Here is a 24,595-nt window from a genome sequence, read left to right on the forward strand (position 1 = left end):
AATTAAACCTAGCAGTAAATTATTTAGAGGAAATGCTGCAATTTATAATGGAAAATTAAACAGATTTGGCCCGTAAATTCACTGTCAATGTTTGTCCGTTGCACATATTTAGTTAGAACGGTTAATAATTGAATCAATAGGTCTCTTGATGCTCAAGCGAATCACTTATTGGGCGAGAAGATAAACCTTTATACTACTAGCGGCTAAGATGGATCTGCCATTATTCAAGGTCACTAAAACACTTTTTCGTTTTAGACAATTTGAAAAGAAAAGGTTGTTCCCTCCTGATGTCGCACACTCATCTCTTCCAAACACCAATTATTCAAGGCACCGTGCACTTGACATTAGAAAGCCATCCGCCGGTGCTCTGCATGCAAAATGTCCCAAAAATAAAATAATTCTGGCAAACAACATTCCAGCTGTATCGAAGTATGCAGTGGATCGATGACTCCTTTCATTTCTCCCCCCTGTGTGTGTGTGTGTGTGTGTGTTCATATCGGACTGTTCTTCGGCACCATCGCGTGAACCGCGCTGCTTTTAAAGCTTTAGACTTCACAGATGTGTTGATATTGTCTCTGTTTTTGTGTTCCTCCTCGGCATGTTGTGATGTTAGCGTCTGGATGTCTGTAATCTGAGCCCGTGTGATCTTCACCGTCTGTGGGAGGCCGGCGTGGGTGGGTTTAGCTGCATTATCCTCAAAATAGAGAAGACGAGTTGTTGGTTCGCGAATGCGGGTTTGAAGCGTCGCGGGCCAACAACTTGCACGTGTTTTTTTTTCAAACAGGGATATTCATGTGAGAATCAAAATTCTTATCTTCTCGCTTTTTCTAGAAAAAGAGAAAATTTCATAAGAGCATAAATTCTATTGAGTGCCTCTCGTGCACTGAATGCACAGTGTGACTGGATTCAAACAGCATTACTTTCATTCAACGGGGGAACCAAGCGGATTTCAAAACACAAAGATTTGAATACATGACAGCTATGATAAGAGAAAAGTGAGATGTTACAATAAACAGAAGAAATGGAATGAAAATGACAGAAGATAAGAAAGTCCCGTGTAGGTCAGAGGGGGCGGCGTGGATACATTTGCAATAACACATCCGTCAGGACAACCAGGCCGAGGGTTTAGACCCGGCACCACCTGCAGAGGAGAGGAACCCGGCTCTGTCGTGTCGGGGGCCGTCGGGGTCGTGCCAGTTTAACCCCCCGGACGTGGGACTTCATCCCAAATCCTACGATGGCTGCGATGCGCTTTGTGACGCGCTCTCTGCAACATCCGCCGCCGCGTCTCGCTCACAAGCTCTCAAGAGTTGTGCTTGCATTCTCAAAAAAAAAATGTTGTAGCTTTTCCTCGTAGCTGCCTTACTTTATTCAATTTGATGGAGGTGAAACAACCCTGTTCAATTCTTAAATAATTTTTTAAAAGAGGAGAAAATGTTCAAACTGGGGTTTTGTTGAACAAAAAGGTTTTTGTCAGTTTTATATTAAATATTTGTTTCGTCATTGGTTGGGGCTGTAATTGGATTTGTTCTGCACCTTGTGGAAACTCGAGGTAACTCGATGCCCTTTTAAAGACTTTTGTTCTGTCTGTTGCAGACAGGGATGTTGTCGGAGCGTCCCTGAGTGCTTCATCTGGCCTCGTTTTGTGGAGAAAGTCCTCAAGCCATCTGGTTTTTTCTCTAATCCTCCTCCTTCCTGAGAGGAAAAGTCTCGGATTCTGCAAAGCAGCCTTACTTGGCATCTTTATCATCACCCATCAGAACGCCAGGTACCAGACACTCAAATGCCTACTTTGCATTAAGCCAAATATTTAAAGTAGACATCCTGATTCATTAGTGCGGTCTGACGTAATAAAAATTAAATTGTCGTTTTAATACAACTCCATACTCCACTGTGGCAGAGAAAGTCTGTCTATTAAGCGTATTTAAGGCAAAGCAGGGTTAGAGTGTAAAGCCTCATCAAAAACAACTGGCATACGAAACCAATCAATTGTTGCGTGTAATTAAACATGACCACAGACGCAGGCATTGCTGCAAGTGTGAACACCAAATAGTAGCTTTTTTATGCATGTTTTCAAATTTCTGTGTGGACAATTAAACGGAGCTCAAAATAGGCCAAATTTAAGTGTATATAATACAAGCCAAGCACAAATATACAGTATAGCATGTCATCCCCCAATAATGTTTTCCACTTTATTTAGTGTCAGCTTTTTGATGTATTTTACCTGATTAATACTTAACTGACTTAAGCTTGAAAAACAACAACAATGTAACAGCTGCTAAACAGATCTCTAAAAATAAAGTATCAACCAGAAGGAGATGCAAACCCGACCCGTTACCTTCCCTTCACACGAGAGCTGAACCCCACGAACGGACACAACGACGTCGTTGGTTTTATTTGACATGGCGCGAAGCCGATAAATACCCCCCCCCCCCGACACCGGGCCCTCGTGAACAGTAGACGGTGCGGTTCGGTTCAGAAGGTGATCATGCAAAGCCAACAGGACCGGGACAGCCCCACATAGCAATGAGCCTTTTTGAGTGAAGGGTCCTTGTTCATTCAGGAGGTAAAAGTCAAACCGCTGTCAGGGGATCTAATTACGGAGATGTTTCCTGTGCCATCATACAGCGCTCACCCCGATGCTGTGTACTCCCCCCCCCCCCCCTTAAACCTTCCCTCTACACCCAGGTTAAGCCGTCTCGCCTGTAGCGTTTGTGAATATTTTAAAGTATTGCCGGAGGAAGAGTACGAGCTTCCCATTCCTCCTGTGAGCTCAAGGGCCGGGCCAGAAAGTCCAGGCCTGAAAACACAACTCAAGAGGAAAGCCCCTCTTTGACTTCATCGCTGCTCAACTTTAAGAAAACACGTCCTCAATTAAAAGATCAGCTGCCACGACCAGCTGGTGTTTTCTGATCCATCGCTGTGGGACAGAGCACAGCGATCCAACTCACGGGAGGATGATGGAGGAACTTCTTTTCACCAATTATGAGCTCAAGGAACAATAGAGAGTTAATATCATCAAGTTGAATTCAATAGACAATTAAATTACACACTTAAAGAGACAAACGAGCAGATTTGGTGTCCTGTATACCTTTTTAAAAGCACCCAAAATACAGCAGCGTCCGTTGTTTCACCTCTGCCAATATAAGATATATTTATGAGTGTGTTTGAGTGTGTTTATTGTGTTCAAATAATGAAGAAACATCAGACGGACGGGAGACATCTTGGGGTGAACAGTTAAAATCAAAGGTATTTAATAAATGAAAGGGTGTTGTGCTAAAAAGAGCATCTCAGCTGAGGAGCCGCTGGTCTCCGCAACCAACAGGTCTCACGACCGTCACTAGACCCTGTCTGCTGTCTACAACCAGCGAACTCGAGCACAAGGGCTGCCTACAAGTATTTATACCGATTAGTAAAGGTGTGAAAGTCTGTGGCCACGCCCCTCGGGAGTGGTCTCCTGGTGAGTTCAATGTAGCTCGGATTTTGAAGGCCATCAGTTGTGGCGTTATCAAGTATTACATGAATTCATTTCGCTAGATCACATTACATTGAATACAATCATAACTGTACATTGATATTATTCTATTGATTACGGTTTAAAAATTACAGTGATTTTACAACATTCCCATTATTTTATCGAATACATATCCCCAGAATCATGGTTGTGTTTGTGTACACTAAATGCATCTATAGTTAATTTATGAACCTGGTCGTCAATTTCTTTTTTAATATCCTACAGTACCAAATAGATCACGTGACCCCATTTCTTGGGATTTGAGTTACTTGACCCAATAGGAATGAACTAAACTACTTCTAACTAAATATTAAATCCAATGAATATGAGTTATATGGATTTTCTACAATGTTGCTCACCAATTGAAATGGTCTTCAGGTACAACAACATCTGGAGGAGATGGTTTTACCTTATGACATAGACCCCAGAAGGTTGAAGCGATCACCAGGTTGGGAGTTATTTGGATGTGTGATATTTAAGTAGGAAAATACATTTAAGAAAAAGGCAATGGTTAAAAAGGTAGCAGATGGTGGCATTTAAAGCAGTGATGAGTAAACTAATGTCGTAGAGATACTTTAGAAGAGTGGAGCAGCAGTACAAAATAAGCCGGAGCTTAATAGAAGAAATGTAATTATGATACGAAGAACGGCACAGCCAGCTGTGACATTAAACCACACGATGAGCTTTTTTTTCTTCTAAATTTCAAACCAGACAATGAACAAATAGCAAAGCATTGCACCGAGTAGAAAGCAGAGCAACACAACAGCAACAACGCACCGCAATATGAAAACAATAAAGAAATCAAGTTACCTTAAAGAAGTGATGCAGTTATTTAGTTTTTTTGCGTGTTCCCAAACTGCCAAAATCATCGGGAGGAGTACTCTAGTTTCACTTAAGGCTCCAACTGGGCTGATTAAAGTCTATCGAAGGTCAGAATTGGTCCACAGGGGTCTCCTAAAAGCATGTTTGCTGGGAACCGCACTTTTTTTTTTTTTTTCTTCATGAATTTGGAGCAGCAGCTGCCTGCAGACACGTTAACATCCCGGTTAGCTTAACAAGCAAAGCAGCGGGCTCTGAAAGTTTGGGGTGGGGGAGCTGTTGTGTTTTTAATTGGCGGCCATTTTGGAAAAGCTGCGCTTGATTCCGGGGAAACAGGTCCGACAGCAAACTATTTCTCTACCTGACGGTACATGGTCCCGACTCTTTACATTCTGGTGTTTTCAGCTTTGCAAAAAAAATCATTTCAATTGTGATAATTTTGTGAAGAAACTGAAGGGTGTTGCGCAATAGTTGAGAGCACTAGAAGCTCACTGCTAAAACGCCAGAGAAGATGATAATCACGGTCGTAGTGTGTAGGAAACCAGTCGGGGGGGGGGGGGGGGGAGGAGCTTCCAGTCGCAGGTCTCAGCCAATCCCAAGCCTGAATGCATTGATGACGCATTTTTTTCCCGCGGATCGCCGGACGGACGCCAGCGGGAATCATTTCGCAGCCGACTGGGTTCAGTCTGTTCTCTGGTCTCGATTTCATCAAATAGGATTTAAGTGATTCAAGTTGTGGATTCAATCAGTTTTGCTACAAAAATAATTTGTCCTTTTCATTTTGATTACGACCTATTTGGATGGCCTACCAGAGAGAACAGCAGTCTCCCGTTCAAACAGTACGAAGCTTCATCGAGGAGCTGATGAAATACAGGCCATCAAGGCGAGAGGTTTCATCGGCCTTGATGTTACACCCTGTATGAATCGGCATTTTTTGAAGAGCCCCCAAAATTTGGACCCACTATAAACGAACTAGGTCACAACATGCGCTTGGTAGCAACCTGCTGAATCCAACCAGCATATATTTGACAGTTTGTGATAAAAAAAAATTTAAAAAAAGAATCTAGCTTCCTTTCAAGAGAAAACCCTTTGCACTCCATCTCTCACTTTCCCAAGTTAATGGCGGTGTCACGGTGTGCTCCATGTGCTCGGCAGCCTTTTATCCACCCATTGCCTCTGAAGCGTGTAACCCCCCCCATTAGCAAGTGGACTGTATGCAAGGTGTACAGAGGCTGCATAGTTTGTAATGAAAATATATGAGATTTGTTTGATGAGCGATGCCTTTGGCTTCGAGTCACAAAAGCCGGCCTCTTTGGGGTCGGGACGCTGCCTACGTTGCCGTGGTTTTGTGTCTGCCTTTGAAGTGCGGAGAAGCAAACAGGAAAAAAAAAAAAAGGTTGAGACATAATCTTCAGAACAAATACATGATTTTTTATTTTTTTTGTACTTTATTCCCACAGAAGTACAACAGGTTGACGGTTAAAACAAGTCAAAGAAACAGAGAATGAGGTGCTGAGGTCAGCAGCTTCGCGTTGGTGAGGGTCTATGATCTCGATCAATGAACAATGAACAGCAACCAGTGTCTCCCCACTGCTGTCACAGCACAGCATCTTGTGTTCAGCATTCGGCTATTGACCTACATGAAGTAAACACATGTGTAGGTCTGACATCGTTTTATTAGCTGCGACGCCCCGGTCAGACGCTGCGGTTCAGCCTCTGAGGCTGTCGAGTGGGCGACGAAAGAAAATGTAAGAAATCAAGCGGCTTCTAGATTCAGATTAATGTTCATTCCGCTTCAACAACTCATTTGACATTTTAAAAGGGCTTCAGATCAGAAATTTCAGAAACATTCACTTGCCTTTTTTTTCTGTCATTTGCATAAAAAGGTCGCCGGAAACACAACGTATTGTTTTTGCTTCAAACACCAGTGCACAGCGCGCAGCGATGAATGCGGTGACTTGCACAGGATGGGGAGAAAAATGATGATCTACACTGCGGCGTTTTGTATTTAACGTTTTTACTTTAGCGAAAGGGCACTAAAAAGGCACTAAAGCTGCAGAGTTGCAGTCGCCGACCAGTCTCAGTTGGGTTGATTTAACTGTTAACTTACAAATGAACAGATTACAGCCGCTTTTAAGTAAAGCTGAAAGCTTAAAACCACAAATAATCAGTTGAATTCAAGTATTAAGCATCAGTAGCCATCTTCCCTGTAACACATGGAAACATCTGCACGGATAGATGATGTGCACTCAGAACCAAATGCAGCCACACAGAGTGACAATACAGAACAACGGGGCCCCCGTTTCCTGTTATTAACTCGTGAGACTTAACCAAACACAAAGTGGTTTGGAGAAGCCTGAATTGCAATCGATCCGGTTGCGTTTGTGGTTCCGATCGGCTGCGCGTGGATTATGGAGAGAGGGGGAACTCGGTCCCCCCCTCGCCCCCCCCATGTCTCCCTGCCTCTCATCTCCGCCCTCTCCAACGGACACACAAACGCTGGCAGTCAGAAAGTGTCTGGAGACGCACGAGCACATACAGCGGGGCAACCATTGATTTCCTGTTTGGCATTACCGAAGCGAGGAGGGGGGGGGGGGGGGGGTAAGCAGAGAGGAGGCGAATCTCTGGACAATGCAAACAAACAATTACACACACACACACGCCCTCGTATCATTATACAGACAAACATTCCCCTCCCCGCTGAGAAGTTTGCCAGAAAAAGCCTTTCCACCATTTTCATCTTCGTTCCTTGCGTCTGGTGGATTTTTCGTTCCGTCGGTTTTTCATTAAAAGAAATGAGGTTTTTTTTTTTTTCTTGGCTCGGCGTGGCGGCGCGTCCACTCGGGCGCCGCGTCGAACGCCCCCCCCCGACAAGTAGACGCGTTTTTATCAGCCGCGTTTCCAGCCTCCTGCTACTGCCAGGAGGGTCTCGGAGGCCCGGGCCACTTTTTTTTGGGGAGGGGGGGGGGCACCTGGAGAGCACATTGTGTGAGAGCAGCCAAGACACAACCACACTCCTAAGCACTTTGACACAGAATTCAAACTGTGTGTGTGTGTGTGTGTGTGTGTGCGTTCCCTTGTGTCTCTTTGAGTTTTGTCAAAGAGTTCCTGCGCACGTTGCGTCTACGTGACCCGTGTGTCCGGATGTGTGTGCGCGTGACGTGTCCGCGTGTCACTCTCTCTCTCCATCTCACTCCCTCCCTCCCTCCCTCCCATGCAGGGTGCATTATTGGACGCAGTAGACCGGACAGCGCCCGAGGCGTACACCAAGCGGTCACGCGGCGTGACAGAGGAGAGAGCAGAGTCGCTGTCAGAAGGCCTTTTTAACACACTGCTGCTCTCCGTTCGGGGGACATTTTCGGTGGAGTTTGACTGCAAAAAGGCGCCACGCGAGAAAAAAAAAAAAAGGAGAGATAAACACAATTCTCCGAAGCTCCCGCAGAACCACCACTGAAGACCCAGAGGCTTTCTACCTGAAAATAACGCACTAATGCCTTTGATGTTCCCAAAGAGATGTGCCCAAGAGCAAGGCGAGGAGGGACACACACACACACACACACACACACACACACACACACACACACACACACACACACACACACACACACACACACACACACACACACACACACACACACACACACACACACACACACACACACACACACACACACACACACACACACACACACACACACACACAGGGGAGCAGCTCCACCGGTCTAACGAGTCCATGTAAGCTGATGATTCTTTCCGGGGGTCAGCGGGGCAGTTGAAAGAAGTCAGTGTGCATCGTAAAAAAACCAGTTATTTAATGAAGTTTGACTCGAACGGTCTCAGATCGAATGAACGAGGAGACGTTATGTGTGTTTTCTGATTTATTGGCACTAGAAACAGGTGGCGTGTCCTTGCATGACTAGCAGATGTTCAAGATTGTAGGACACTAAATTAGCTCTCTTTGTTGCCTCCTCTCTTTCATCAAATAACATTCTTCCTGTTGCTCTAATATTTTCATCTAAAAATACACAAAGTAGCCATGAAATAACAGACAATTGTATGTGTGTGTGTGTGTGTGTGTGTGTGTGTTTGCACATGGGTATGAGTGAGCCCCACTTAAGTGTCTGAGTGCTTCATTCCGCTTCTCTTTTCAGCTATAGAATAAAAATGATTTCCTGACTTGCACACTGCTCCTCTCATCACCACCACCACCCGCATGGAAGAACTTTTTAGAACCCTACATTTCCACACAGATGCCTTTATTCAGTGTGAGAGTGACAGCTCCAAAGAACTTCAATGCATTTTGTTTTGCTGCCATTTTCAATCTTTTTTCTTTTTTTTCTTACTTTCTTTTTGCCTCAATTTCCCCCGGTTATTCTATTACACTACAAAGGTCACATTCATATCACCTCCATGTTTAAAAACCAAACGCACCCGTGTGTCAGCGGGCACAGGGCTGTGACTTTTAAATTTGCTAACAGCCCGTGGCTACCTCAAGATAAAAGCCGACTTTTGTGAATGGTGACTCTTTCAGTGCATTAGCAGCATTCATGTGCAAGGCTTGTGAACTTGACATTTCTTCTCCTGTAAATTCCCCTCAGCCCGTAAACTGTCATAATACAGTAAATGCTTGTGAAGATTAGATCTGGCTACATATGTTTTCTGCAAGTTGGAGCTGAGGATGCTGATTTAGAAACGGGCTGAAAGAACAATGGAAACGAGCCCGGCGGGCCACGAATGGTCCACTGGGGGTAATGAGCTCAGTGTCGGTTCCTGTGACCCTGCAACGGTAAAACAGTCACTCTGATATCAAAGCAGGGGAGAGAAGGAGGACGAACGTCAACGCCACTGTGATTCCACTGTGGAGTTTTGATGGATGGCGTTTGGGCCCCTCAGGGAATCTTTGGCTTGGGGAGGCATGAGCGGCTCACGGGGATCAGCATCTGACTGGCCGACCCGGGGTCTCGGAGCGGCGAAGCGCGAGCCAGACTCGGCGCCCGAACCCGGGGCGCGGCGCTGGAGCAGAGGAGGCCCCCGGGCGGAGGGGGCAGCTGCTCGCCCCGGTCGGCCGCAGGTCTCGGGGAAGCGAGGAGGGAGCCGCGCTGGAGGGGGAGGAGGCGCTGGGGCTGCGGCGCGCGGGGGCCCGCGGGAGCGACGGGGCCTTTCGGTTCTCGCCGGCGGGAGCCCAGGTGAGCCGGCTCCTGGGACACGTCGGCCGTGAGGTCTTCAGGAGGACGGCGGGCGTCACTGCGGCCCTCGGTGGGCGGAGTTTTTACTGGTCTTCCCTGGCGGATGTGCTCTTTGAGGCGGGGGTTGAAAGGCTGTAGTATTTGAGGCTGTAGAAAAGAGGAGAGATAGATCAATAAGATATATTTTTTAATTTTGGGTACGAAAAATATTAGTCAAAGTAAAAGGGGTCTACAAATCTGTCTGATGGCTGTGGGATCCAGTCTTTTGAATAATTTGTTGCTGCGAAGAAAATTATGAATTTAAAAAGCAAACAGTTGATTTAATCTTTACGAATAGAAGAGGCAAAGCCTCTACTCAGCAACCAGGAGAGGATGTACTGAATTGCAGACGGGCTTTGAAAACCTTCAAACCGAGAGCTGCGATACCCGCTGCCTTGTGTTAGAACTTGCTGAGTCGTTAACCACGTGACATTTAGACCAACCACGGTGATGTCCTCCATCAGGGGACATACAAGGTACAAACACAAAAAACACAAACACAGGTACAAAGTAATGTAATTCTATAGCGGCAGATTCTGACCGGCTCACTGGCAGCTACAGTGTGTTCCAGTAGACCATTTTGCTAATTATGCAGCACAACAAAACAACTCAAATTCTACAGAGGTAACGGTGCTCTGACGCAAGCAAAATCCCATTAGGATTTAACGGAGTTAGCATTCGTTTCCACACATTTGTTTTGGATGGAAGGTTCCACAGATTTCTTTTGCTTTTACCAGACGTACCAATATTTACCCGAATCGCGTATAGATCCATACGACACTGTAACCCGTGTTTACAACCAAGCCCATTGTTGTTTATTAGTCCATGAAACTACCAGCAAGAGCAGCGATGCTCTAATTCACTGAAGTCAATACTGAACTATATATATATGAATTTTTCATACAGTATATTAGTACATTTTCTGAATAGCTTAAGACCTCAGCATCTATAAAAAATAAACGTGTCTCATGTTACACTCCTTAGTTGAAGACTTGATTCTGCAAGAAATGAGAAACTCAGCGACTGGGCTTTTTTCCATCGGTGTCCTTCGAGCAGAATCGAAAGAATCGAAATTTCACCCCAAACCATCTGAGGCTCCTGAAAAGCATGAACTCTGTTTCAGCACAACCCTAACCCTCAAAGGACGGCCAAAACATTGCGGCGCAGGTCAAGATGCGTCGCCCGATTCTACCCACAGTCCTTTCTATTTTGAGTGGGCTTGGATGTCCGAGGCCACAGCTCCATCTCCTGGTCCCCCGCCTCAATGAGTCCTCGAGGCTCTCACCAAACCCTCGTCCAACCTCTCAGTGTTTGGTTTGCGGTGTTTTTGTAGCAAGACAATACTGCTTTTGGATTTGAGATTCAACACGAACCCAACGATGGAGGATTGTGATGCTGCTCACAATAGCTCTGATCGTTCCGTGGCTGACGTGTCGCGTTATTCTTTTTTTTATTTTTTTGGTATCCACCCTTGACAAACAGTACAGCTGCTATTGTGGTTCAGTCGGCGAGTGAGCACCTTCCGGCAGAGTCTCAAAAGTTAAAAACTAGATTTTTAGACTAGACTTTCAGTCCACAAAGAATAGAGTCACCAAGGTATTAAACTCAATAAATCTCACATTGCCCTTGTACCATTTTTTCTTTTATAGTCTGAACATTATGAGTGATGCTAGAAATACCAACAGAAGAACATTCAATACTTTTAATTGAAGGTTTGAGCGCACAGCTGGCCTATCTGAAGGAAACCTCTGAAAGTTCACACTCAAATTACGATTGCCATCTACAGGTGTCTCCTATAGATATTAATAATTACCAAGAACCATTTAAAATCTGCACTGCTAAGAATATCTCAGCTAAAGATGACGATCGCTTCAACGGAAATCTTCTCTCTAACCAGGAAATAAGCCCAATTTGATGCAGCAGCAAGATGTCCGATGGGCCGAACATAAGCGCGTCATCGCATCGCTTCTCTCGCTGCTTCTCTCGACAATGTGACGGCGGCGCATAAGCAGATCGGAGCGGCATTATGGTGCCACTTCCTTTCAAAGCGATAGCTTTGTAGTGGGATTTATTATAGGCCGTTGTATAAAATGTTGATTTTGGATTGCGTGTCGGAGGCCGTGGGAATAGTGAATAGCTTCGATTGCCTCTTGCTCGCTGTGCTGAAATGCTTTGATGGTGGAGTGATTGCTCGGGGCAGCGGTGACATGCATTCGCTTGCCATAACACAGGGGGGGGGTTTTCTTAAAGGTTTTCACTTTCAATGCACTTCATTGAAGTCCTTCCACGTGAGCATGTAGTATGTTTGCTGATGATAAGATTAAGAAAAACGAAACCACACAGATAGATGTACCCATACGTGCATGACAGTTCTTATGAACTAAATCTGATAGGACAGAGAAAAAGAAACAAGAAACAGATAAAGGAATTGGAAAAAAAAATGAACTGATGGAAGAGCAGATCAAACTCCAAAGTACAGATACACAAAACCCAAACTCCAAAACAACTGAAAGTCAAACGCAAAGCATGCACACGCAGATGTGGAGGGGCATGCTGGCGAGAAAACCCCCCGGCCCAGCGTGCAGGAGGCGAGGGCAGCGCGTCAAGCGCATGTCAAAGAAACGTTACTGTACCACGCCGTGTCAGTGAAGTACTGCACTAGGTGCTCCACTCCTTGTCAGGGGCATTACGTGTGAGGAGGCAAAGGCAGAACACAGAGAGAGAGAGAGAGAGAGAGAACATGGAAGATTCAATTTCAATTATTTTAGTGAGGGTGAGATTCGAGATTAGAGGGGGAAAAAAAGAAATAAAAAAGGTTAAAAATAAACGGAGAGAGGAAAACGTGAGATGGAAGGAAGATGAACAATTGTCAGAGTTAAGACATTTTAAATACAGTTCATGAGCCAATGCTTTAAAAAAAAAAGATAAAGGTCACACATTAGTTAGACATACAGGCTAATTGAATGCAAAACATAATTATGGCCTCCCATTCAGACCTCATAACCTGGACAAAGAGCCCAGTTGCTTCTCCTGTACAGATGATCTTTTGATATGCTTTTGTTCAATCAGACAATGCCATCAACCTCTGACTGAACGCTGATGCTTTGTCGAAAACAGTCTTGAGATCAAAATAAACTGAGATGTACTAAAAAAAAAAAGGAAAATTACACCTTTGCAACATTTTTATCACCTTCCCCCTCGATCCGAAGCGGAGTCCCGCGGGGGCAGATCAAAAGAACGCAGCGTGGGTGCTTCTCTTTGACTCCTTTATTCTCCTGCTCTCCGCTCTCGCACACGCGCGTACTTTCCGCGGCGTGTTTACCCATTGTCCTCCTCTACTCGCCATCTCATCGCCACGGTGGAATACAAAAGCTTTGCGGCGCGATTCGCTGTTTTTGTGTCGGTTCTTTCATTGTCCCCGAGAGCTCCGTCTTTCTCAATACACTCAAACTCCATTTAGTCCACGTAAATGACGTTCATTTAAAGCATTCAAAGCTAAAGCCCTGTTATGGCGACGCCTTTTATTTGGTCATTAACCATTCTCTGTTAGGGAAACAATGACAGTATTGGTTTGCTCTTACTGCAAATTAGATTTATACAGTTTATGGGCGTACGGGAGGGTTTGAAAAGAAGGTATCTGAGGGTTTTAAAAAGTCACCCAGTTTGGGAAAAATGTATTTCTAAAAAGGCCAATAAGTCAGAATGTGTTCAGTAAAGCTAACAAGGAAAACTTTGCACATTACTAATCTTAATCCAAATGGATAAAAAAAAAAAAGTGTCATTGCGCAATGAAAAAAGGTTTCTAGGCACTGGAAAAAAAATATACATATATTTCAGTACAGAGGTTCTTAATTGGAGACAAAGTCAGACTATTTTCAGACCTACGGATACGTTGTGTGGTGAGAGGATGGAAACACGGCTGCAAAGGATGTTAGTGACTCACTCTGTCTGCGCTGGGGCATGCCGGTACGGGTCAAGCCCTGGTGCTGGGCCTGCCACGGGGACAGCAAGGGGGTAGGCAGCGCACCCTACGCAGAGAGAAACACAATAGGACAAAAGCCACATGACGCACCAGAACACACGACCGCGCATACACACACACGGAAGCATGCTTACACACACACACACACACACACACACACAATCTGCGTTAATGAGCATGGCGAGCCCAATTAACACAACACAGGTAATAAAACACGGGCATGTTTGCTCACATGCCAACGCAGACGTATGAGGGGCCGTTCAAGACATTATTCATTCTGGTACTCTCACATACATATATTCTCACTCTTATATACATACATTCTCCTTTCACATACATATATTCTCACTCTCATATACATACATTCTCCTTTCACATACATATATTCTCACTCTTATATACATACATTCTCCTTTTACATACATATATTCTCACTCTCATATACATACATTCTCCTTTCACATACATATATTCTCACTCTCATATACATACATTCTCCTTTCACATACATATATTCTCACTCTCACAAACAAATGTATGTATGTGTAAAGAAAATATATGTCTGTAAGAGAAGAATGTATGTGTGTATGAGGAGAATGTATGTGTGTATGAGGAGAATGTATGTGTGTATGAGGAGTATGTATGTGTGTATGAGGAGTATGTATGTGTGTATGAGCGAAAGTATAGTGGAAACGGAAGGCGTATAGTGGAAACGGAAGGCAGAACATTTCTCGCGCTGTGATTGGCTGTCAACCTACCCTGTGATTGGCTGAGAAACTCGAGGCGGGTCATGTTCAGGTCGCGATCAGCATGGACGGAGATGAGACCGCTTTGCAGCAAGCCATTGGAGTTTTGAGAACTATTTTAACATCCTCTCAGAGATGGGGACTCGAGTTTGAGACTCGGACTCGAGTGCGACTCGAGTCGCAGACTCGGTGACTTCCGACTCGACTTGAGACTCGTCCTCGAAAGACTTCAGACTCGACTCGGACTCGAGCTTTGGGACTCGTGAACAATGTTTAATTTTAGGAAACATCTGAGGACCTCGCTATACCGCTCCCTCCGTTACCTGCCTACGTAACACGTACATTGACATATATTGATGGCTGCGCACGCGCGGCCACACACGAGAAAGATGTCGAATACACCGGCCGCTGCTGTGCTATTCGTCGTGATCTTTGGTTACAAAACCTTTCAACAAGACGGCAACAAAAGAACCGCGCAATGTAAAATATGCCGCTGGCGGTCCGCTGATGGTTCGCTGACGTCGGGACGTATGCGCTCCAGCGGCGGACCGTTTACTCTGCGATCTCCTTAAACTGTTTCTGCTCTGCTCACTGAAGAAAAACAATACGTGGACAAGAGCAGCGAGTGTAGTAACCTACTGCTGCTAATACATCCCGTCGGACCAGGATTATTTATTTATATCCGTTAATAAACTTTTCTCCTCTCGTTACCCTGGTAACCGCTGTCATTACAGACGGTTGCGTCGATTCTTACTGTGAAAATCTACGTACTTCCGGTTTAGCGGCTACGCTTCGTATTTTCATTTTATGGGAAAAACCACAAAAAATTAGAGTGATTGGTATCGTTTTTTTACGGTAAAAGGGACGATATAAGAGCCACCAAAAACCAGTTGTCTTGGCTCACCCTGAACCAAAAGGTTTTCTTGCCACTGACGATGTGGAATTTTATGACAAGTAGTGAAATCAGCAGCAGCTCTTTACACCTCGGTTGGCCGACGGCGTAGCGCCGCCGTCTTATACATTGTTGCTGTTTTGCTCGACTGCGGGTTCGAATCCAGGTTGCGGCGATCTTTTAATAAACGTATGTTCTTTTATTTCTTTCTTTATACGTGGCAGTGATGTAGTGCTCACTTATACAATCATAATCGCTGCATTGGATATGGGATGCATTTTGAACATTTTCAGCAATATGTTTGCGAATGTGTGACGGATCAGGTGACCGAGGCAGACAACATCTGCCGCTGTCGGGGCAAAACAAACACGCACGCGTAGCCAAACCAGTAGTTTCAAAAACCACTAGGCACGTAACACCGGTTTGGTCTGGTTGTCTCGTTTCACTTTCTGCCGTGCTGTGAACAACGTTAGGTGCAGATGAGCATGCCCTTTGTTGCTCAATAGAAGAAATTGTGTCAGAGGATGTTAAAATAGTTCTCAAAACTCCAATGGCTTGCTGCAAAGCGGTCATATCTCCGTCCATGCTGATCGCGACCTGAACATGACCCGCCTCGAGTTTCTCAGCCAATCACAGGGTAGGTTGACAGCCAATCACAGCGCGAGAAATGTTCTGCCTTCCGTTTCCACTATACGCCTTCCGTTTCCACTATACTTTCGCTCATACACACATACATTCTCCTCATACACACATACATACTCCTCATACACACATACATTCTCCTCATACACACATACATTCTCCTCATACACACATACATTCTCCTCATACACACATACATTCTTCTCTTACAGACATATATTTTCTTTACACATACATACATTTGTTTGTGAGAGTGAGAATATATGTATGTGAAAGGAGAATGTATGTATATGAGAGTGAGAATATATGTATGTGAAAGGAGAATGTATGTATATGAGAGTGAGAATATATGTATGTGAAAGGAGAATGTATGTATATGAGAGTGAGAATATATGTATGTGAGAGTGAGAATATATGTATATGAGAGTGAGAATATATGTATGTGAGAGTGAGAATATATGTATATGAGAGTGAGAATATATGTATGTGAGAGTGAGAATATATGTATGTGAGAGTACCAGAATGAATAATGTCTTGAACGGCCCCTCATACAGACGGAGTCAAGCGTTAAATCCATCTGTTGTTAGATTAAAAACTACATTTCAGTTTTAGTGTTAATGAGTGTAGGTGTTAAAATCAACTCTTTAATTTACCGGTGAGTAGATTTTTTTTTTTTGTTTGTTGGAAAAACACTTGTATTCCCACAAGGTCTGACATTCGTATATTCATGTGGCAAACTGCAGCTTTCCACTGAAGCTACATATAGGATAGATCAGTGGAATATTCAACCCGGGATCCATTTGTGTGATGGCAGCATTATTCCCTGAAATGAAGGTAATTCAGGACCCATTTGCACACATTATGGTACTATTTGGCATCTATGGACGGTTTGAGGTCCGTACTAGAATTCAAAACAAAGTTACACACCGACTCCAAACCACACATTTATTTTAATGCACATTTTGGGTCCCGCTATTCAGTACTAAAACATTAGGTTCTCAACCACCTAATATTATTAATCTACTGTTATTAGTCTGGTTCATTGTGAGTGTTCTCAATAAATGATATATGTCAGCCCGGTGTTTCACCTCATTTGCTGTCCGTGTTCTGCCATCTCCATCTGTCACATTTGCATTTTGTTGTCTGAACATCGTGTTTAAACCAGCGCGTGTACGTCGGTGCACGAAACGTGTCCCCAGAAGAAGACGAGCCCCGTTATTGATTGCAAATCTCCAGGTGAAGCAATTCGAAGATCCCTGGGCCCCCCCCGTCCGGAGAGGCAAAGTGAAAGGGAAGCAAGGCCATCACGTAACGCAGACACACAGACTACCATCTCAGGGAGGGGGGGGGGGGGGGGGGGGGGGGGGGCGATCAACTATTGTAGAAAAGAGAAGCACTGAATCTGTCAGAGGGAAGAACGCGCCGAGAGATTTTAAAGAAAAGGAGAAGAGGGAAAAGCATCAACTTCCCAGCCGGTCCAGTCCGAGCGACTTGAGAGGCCCCCCCTGGTGAGGGGGGGGGGGGGGGGGGGGAGGATGAATTGCCCTGATCGGTTGTCGCCCATGTCCATCCTCGATCACCAACAAGTGCTTCAGCGGTTCTTGGTTCTCGGCCGAAGCCTCGCGTGGGAGGAAAACCTTGAGCGATGAGAACGAGGGGGCATGTTGGAGGGCTACTGAATGTTTCTGACAGGGTCCGGCCGCGTTATTAGACCTCCGGAGCCCCGGAGCCTGTCAATTCCTCAGCTTTCCAACACCAGTGAAGACTCTCCAATGAAGGGCTGACAGACCTTTACAAGGACACGGGAGACAGCAATTGTGGGATATCGGGAAAAGGTTTTTCATTTTCCATCCAAAAATTTGATAAACCCCCCCCCCCCCCCCGCTCAACCCTTGATAATTGGAAAAGAAGAAAGTGTTCTGGTCCTTGTCGCTGCACTCGTAGCTTCATCTAGATGCCTGGTTGGTCGGTTGGTTACTTTGTTAGGCAAGTACCGTTTCGGCAATGTACATTAAAAGAGTTCACGTCAAGTCAAAAGTTGTTCTTTGCGAACCTTTTTTCCATCAAACAACAACAACAACAGCAGCGTGCAGAGGACTCCGGGATGCTAATCCCCTAATCCACCACACAGGGCTCCTGGTGGTGGTCGGCTACAGCTAATACCTCAGGTTTGTCCGCGATGTCTCACTTCACAGACTCCCTCCAATTAAACCCTCACCTGGCCGAGACCGGTCTGCTGCGCTGCGCTCTGCGTATTAACTAGTGTGTGTGTGTGCGCGCGCGCGTGCGTGTGTGTGTGTGTGATGCAACGCAGCACACAGAGGGAGTGTGGGTGGAGGGTTAATGTCAGGATCTGAGGGGGGGGAAAACTTGTTCTTTCAACTTACAGCTTCTTAACACTGATCACTAAGCTTATGCAATCCCCCCCCCCACCCCCTGCCTGCCTCTCTCTCTCTCTCTCTCTGACAGCAAATTGATCTAATTACCACCGAGCTAAAAAGCAGAGCGGGGACGTCAAAGGAGGGATGACACAGACAAAAACACAGGGAGAGAAAAGTATTCACTGAAGCGAGACGGAGAGAAAGAAAAGCCGACCGAGAGGGGAGGGAGTGATGGGAAGACACGAGGAAGAGGTGAATTGGAGGGTGTTTAAAGAAGGCACAGGCGGAGTGGGAGGGGGGGGAGCCGTAATTATCTTCCGTGTCTGCCCCTGATGAAACTTCGCCCGTTGTGTTGCCGTTGTTTCACTGCTGCCGTTTGTTTTTATTTGGGTTATTAACGAGGTCGGCTCCTCGGCGCTCAGCCTGCTGAACCCATTGTTCAGTCAGCAGCCCCCCCCCCCTCCCCCTCCCACTCCGCCCGACAACACGCTGCACAGTCTTCTTCTGGCCTACACTTGAAATTACAAATTGTCGTGGCAAAGAGGGGCTGAAGAAAACCCTGCTGCTGTGATTGCTCTGGGGGAATCATTCACGAAGATTATTTCCAGACATGTGACACTTGAGTGGTTTCCAGTTACACACAACGCGCGACAAGTCGGTCCGCGATCTCTCCTCGTGTTGTGAATTCACATACTCATTACTTTTTTGCTTTTCGACTGGAAATGGGACATTAAGCAGATAAAAGTGGGAAGCCGCTGGAGCTGGTGGCCAGAGCGGTCGGTTAGGCTGTTTTGCCAACACTTGTTGCATTAACAAGTCGAATTGTTCAAAGCACTCTACCGAGCAACAGCCCTGTTCCAGAAAAGTTACGATGGGAATGAATAAATATCCGAAAGGGGAAAATATCAACCGCTTGAAGATTGAACTGTGCGGTAAAGCCAGTAGATAGCCGTGTCAGACGGGTCAGAGACCAGCAGCTTACTCCGTTGTTGTGCTGCTAATCGGAGCTAAAAGCGCAGCAGGATTCCTCCTGGGTCCATGTTCAAGTTGCGGGGAAAGACTCCGGCAACGAGCGTCGGGTGGCGATAAGGCAACTAGATAGCAGCATTAAAGCTATAAAAAAAGATTATAACCGATGGCCTTTGACAATAAGACGATCCAGGGCTGATCCTTTCCGCTTAGCGATGAAAAACTACTATCACAGGGCTCACTTCAGCTCCTTCAGCGCTGTGATACAGTGGCACTTTAAATGTCAGAGGAGCCGAAAATCAACAGGAAACAGGCCTTTCGGAGAGCAAGAGGAAAAAACAATAAAGATGACAGCGGATAATGAAGGTGCGTGTGTGTGTGTGTGTGGGTGTGTGTGTACGTGTGGACGACAAGCACCCGAGATGTGAAATAGACACTCAATGAATGTGCGAGTTGGGGAAAAAAAAAAAAAAAAAAAACTAATATTTGTATATAAAAAAGGCAAAAGGTTAGAGAGAGAAAAGCGGGAGAGAGGGATTTCATTAAAACACTTTGAAGGATTGTTTAAAAAACACGAGGTGAAAGCGAAGCGTTGTTTGAGGAGCACTGTGAACCGCGGCTTGCTGCAGGTGCTACACTTGTCATTGCGATGTCAAAAGCTTTGATTCGATATGAAAGTAAGAACAACAGGCAGAGAAACAGCCCTTTCTCCCCGGCATTTGTTTACTCTGGAAACTCTGTGTTCTTGCTACCTTGTCAAAAAGCTCAAAGCCAACATTTTAGAGCAATCGCATGCTCCGGGAAATAAAATGCCACAAACATAATGTGTTTGTCCCGACAGTGCTGCACAACACAGCGGAGAAAATAGCCTCCACTCTGGTGATGACTTCAATTGGTCGATGGTTGCAAACGCACACAAAATAAATCACAAAAACCGTTTTAAAGAATAGCGAGAAGAGCCTCGGCTGTTTTTGTGTGGATTCATGCATCGGGCGCTGCAGGTCACAGGTAGATGTTCCCTCCACTGAGATACTTCCTGTTGAGCACAACTGGCCTGGCTTTGATAGTTGCCTTGGCAACTGCTAAACCATATGCTCTTGTGCTAAGCAGGGAGCCGCTGTAGTTGCTGAGCTTGCTTTGTTTCATCCTTTACGTTGTATAATTTTGACATATAATCTTTCTCCATGCCTAAAGTTCTATAATTCATTCTAATTTAATTTAATTTAATTCAGGTTGCTATATCTACCCTTACACGCGAGCCTCTTTATGTGTGTGTGTGTGTTCTTCATACGCTGACAGCTGAGAGCAGGTCAATTAGGAGAGTGTTTACTCGGCATCCTCCCTGGGACACTCCTGGTATTGAATCAATATTGCATTGCAGCTTACTAGCGCGGCATAGCACTGAACACGCCGAACAAATATCCACCCATCTCTCCGCCTCCTGGTCTCTGTCGGTCTCTCTCTCTCTCTCTCGCTCTCTCTCTCTGGGGATCCCACTGCCGATTCCTCCACCCTCCAACTGCTAATCTCCTTCTCTCTCTCTCTCTCTCTCTCTCTTTCTCGATCATTAACACCAGCCTCACAACTCCCCTGTTGGGTGTGAGATCTGGCTATCAGAGTGTGATGCTGACAGCCCAGTAAACTGTGTTACAAGGAGGGTCACGGTGCGGCCATTGAACAGTTCTTGGCGTGGCCCCCCCGCGAGAGAGGCAGCAAGCGAACGGGAAGCCGACTGAGGGGCCGATGCGACAGGCTGAACGGGCAAAGCGCCGGTGTCTGATAACCCCTGGGTGACTGTTTGGGAATGAGGTGAACTGGGTGTTTGGACTCACGGCGTGGCTTGGTGGTCTCCAGTAGGTCTGGGTGGCCTTGTCACAGTGATGCCTCGGCCGTTTGTCCATCTGTCGGTCGCTCTGTCGTAGTGAGGAGGGAGCCCTCTGGTGGTGGCACTGACACCTGACCGGCCAGCCCTGATCAAAGAAAGAATAAATCAGTAAAAGATGGGGTGAGATTTTGCATTTATTATCTTGTTTTGGGCCATGCACACTGTGCATCATAAATGGCAAATAAAAAAAAACTTCAAAAGATTAACTTTGAAGAGCAGGAAACATTTGGTGTCACCAGTTGTCTAAAAGGTTAAACCCATCGCAGGATGTATTATCATCATAAAAAAAGGAAACTTTAATGTTATTGATGAAAACCTATGCAGATGATCAGGCTTCACCTGTGAAATGTCATTTTATTTCGGTAAAACGATTAAGACCGACTAGCTGATGTGAGTAACACATGTGAATTCATGAGCAATTAACTCAATATAGGAATAAACTACTGAGCACCTAATGAGGCGCACTAAATGGTTTTGTGACCATTCCTGTAGCAATCTCATATTCCTTCTTATACGTGAATAAGTAGCAGAACAACCTCTGCTTGGCTGCACAATCTGACAGAAATTGCTACTTTTCGGCAGCTGTAGTGAAAAAAAAAAACTTTGACGCAGCTCGAACCATGAGAGCAAATAATCACGAGGAGTCTGCCTCCGCAGCGGTGGAAGCTGAGAAATCAGTTTTCTGTCTGTGATACTGTGATAGCCCCACTCCTCACTGTCCCATTATCACACACACACACACACACACACACGTGTGAACACGTTATGTTCAATTCAGTTAACTGCTCCCCATCTTCAGTCTCTCGGCAGTTTCTCTGGAGACCCCCCCCCCCCTCCCCCCTGTGTGTTCCTGATTCTTAACCAACCTGTAATATCATCTCTCACCCCGTTCTTTAGGACAAGCAGCAGGCGTAGATGCCTTTTGGACTTTCTATCTCAAGATATCGTATGATCCAAATGGCCAATCTTCACAAGCCTCGGAACCAGTGTTGCTCTAATTGCCATTTCCTTAAAACCGGAAATTGAGGGGGGGGGGGGGGGGGGGGAGAGGGGTGGTCGGCTACCTGAACTGATCGGTGCCTGATGTCTTTGTTGTATTGGATTCTTTGCAGTTCCAACCCGTCCTGCGGGGGCATCAGAGGAAATGAGGACACAAACACATCTTCAGGATTCCTCTGACCTAGCACCCGGAGTACCCGCATAGTGCAAATATGTTCCCCTGTAATCTTTTCTCTCTCTAAACCCCCCCACCCCCCTCCCAACATCTTCACTCGTTCAGCTGCTACACTCATTAATGTCAGATCTGAAGAGAGATCTGAAAATATGTCCCAGGGGGTTTTTTTTCCTACTCTCTTGGCTTACTGTGGGTGAGGTTGCAACAATATGGTGGGTGGGTGCAAATTCTAATTGGAGGGTGTAGAATGCGGCGGGGAGGCTGGTGGACCGGCCTCGCTTTGACATTTAGCTGTTCCTCAATACGGCAGGGATTTGAATAATGTCAGCGCAAGCATACGCTTGTTTGGCTAACAAGGGAGCCTGTTCAGGACACTAATGAATGTTAGAGAGGGGAGACGGAGCCAGCTAAAAGCATACAGAACGGAGGTTATTGGTAGGCACCCGTCACCCCGCAGGTACACACACACACACACACACAGAACTCAACTCCCGTCTGAGATATAAAGGGCACTGCGCCGCGTCCTCGCTGACAACTAACAATCGGAATGGCAGACCTGGACATGTGTCACATGGCGCCTTCTCATCTGCGTGTTTTCATCAGTCACCTTTCAGACAGATGGCGTTCATCGAATTTTTTTTCTTTTTTTCCCCCAAATCCTGCTTGCTGTATTCATTTTTGTCACACTTTTTTCTTTTTTTTTTAAATCAGGTGTTGAGGTAAACAAAAAGCAGGCCTTAACCTGCTCAGATCTGTAAAAGAATTGCTGTCACGGCAGGTAACTCCCAGAAGAGAAGATATGTTTGTAGCTCATGAAAGCAATCAGCAAACATTGGAGCTATTGGAGGCCAGTTCGTACGCGCTGAAGGATCACTCGTCTGCAGCTGGTAATACACAAATGAAGATGACCTTTCATTGATATTCTATGACTGAGCCTTCATCACCTGACGGCGCCTGAGCCTAACCACACTGCGGTTGTCATTCACAGATACTTCCCGTGGAAACCCCGAGGATGGAAGCCGTCAGCTGTTGACGCTTGAGCTAAATGTCGGATTTGCACATGGGCGCCGTTCTCGAGTCCGTTTTTCCAATCTCACTAATCAAACGTTGAACAGCAGACATCATTCGCAGAAACGACTCACACGCTGACCCTGAGCGGGAAAAAAAAAAAAGATCGACGCCGCAGTGTCAATCCTGCCAAAGGAAAAAAACCAGGGCCAAACAAATCTCAGCGCCGCTTCGAATTGAACGGAGATCTTTGCTCTTTGCAGCATAACCGTGTTCTGATCGTTTGTCAGACCACTGCCCTCGGTGTGTTAAACCTAGAACACACTCCCCTTTTCACACGTTGCACGTGGTTTTTGTCCTGCTCACACCACCTCACCATTTGCTCCCGCTGATGATGATGTTGTTGTTGCAGCTGCTGCAGCTGCTGACACTGCGACGTGAGCTGAGCGATGGTTTTGTCTCGACTCCCCAGCTCCTCGCGGAGCAACTGCACTTCCTTAATCAGCTCCTCCGACTGAAATCACAGGCAAACATGCGGTAAACCGCGGCGGTAGCGGACAAGCTCAGCTGGGGAATAAAAAAAGAATCTTTCGCAGCGCATTAAATCAATCACTCATAAAACTCTTGAGATAAAGTTTTGCACCTGTGATGCAGTGGTATTGTCTTCGATCTCTTCAGGGACATCAACTGCAGATTCAGTATCCTCGAGCTAGAACACACACACACACACACGCGCGCACAGAGTACAAGGTGAGCCAGATCGATGACAATTGCCTTTGGCAATATTTCGCTACGGTGGAAGAACTTTAGTCTGAAGCACATATACTGTGCTGACCCTGAACTGTCAGCCCACGGTGCATGCTACCTGAGGCACAGCGCAGTGGCGATGTAAACTTACAATATATTTATTTACACAACAGAAAAAAGTCTGGACGCAGCACTTGGGGATTTCTTTTCCCAAAGCAGGACCACACTTCATCTAGTACAGACAGAACATGTAATGCAACACTCTTAAGGGCATTTGTTGACTATTTTACCAATTACTGTTTGATTAAGAATTTGGTGAAAAGGAAATGACAGATGAAGTTTTTGGGGAACACGTATTTAAATCATCTATAATATATATATATATTCAAATATACACTTAGTTTCAACACTACATTCCACCTGCCGCTAATTTAGGTCAGAAATAATGTAGAAACAACCAGCAGTTCTATAAATATATATATATATATATATATATATATATATATAAATATATATATATATATATATATATATATATATATATATATATAACTGACTGTGAAATATAGCAAAGATCAATTAGGATTCAACAAGGCTTGAGGCTCATTTAA

General features: G+C 45.4%; 1 protein-coding gene across 7 annotated transcripts in view; it reads right to left on the minus strand.

Moving 5' to 3' along the window:
* Positions 1 to 8,485: 8,485 nt before the first annotated feature.
* Positions 8,486 to 24,595, minus strand: part of ccser2a (coiled-coil serine-rich protein 2a) — a 43,547-nt gene continuing 27,437 nt past the window's right edge. For 5 of the 7 annotated variants that reach the window (XM_037465370.2, XM_037465372.2, XM_037465373.2 and 2 more), the window contains 4 exons: positions 23,881 to 23,946; positions 23,614 to 23,751; positions 21,003 to 21,140; positions 8,486 to 9,666 (listed from right to left, as the gene is read on the minus strand). In XM_037465370.2, the coding sequence (XP_037321267.2) occupies positions 9,223 to 9,666; positions 21,003 to 21,140; positions 23,614 to 23,751; positions 23,881 to 23,946 (786 nt within the window). In that variant the 3' untranslated portion in view covers positions 8,486 to 9,222. Of the gene's footprint in view, positions 9,667 to 12,191; positions 12,232 to 13,501; positions 13,587 to 21,002; positions 21,141 to 23,613; positions 23,752 to 23,880; positions 23,947 to 24,595 lie in introns of all 7 variants that reach the window. The other 2 variants (XM_037465374.2, XM_037465375.2) reach the window with 2 other exon arrangements.

This window comes from Pungitius pungitius, chromosome 13 (genome assembly GCF_949316345.1).
Source record: "Pungitius pungitius chromosome 13, fPunPun2.1, whole genome shotgun sequence".
Lineage (NCBI taxonomy): Eukaryota > Metazoa > Chordata > Actinopteri > Perciformes > Gasterosteidae > Pungitius > Pungitius pungitius.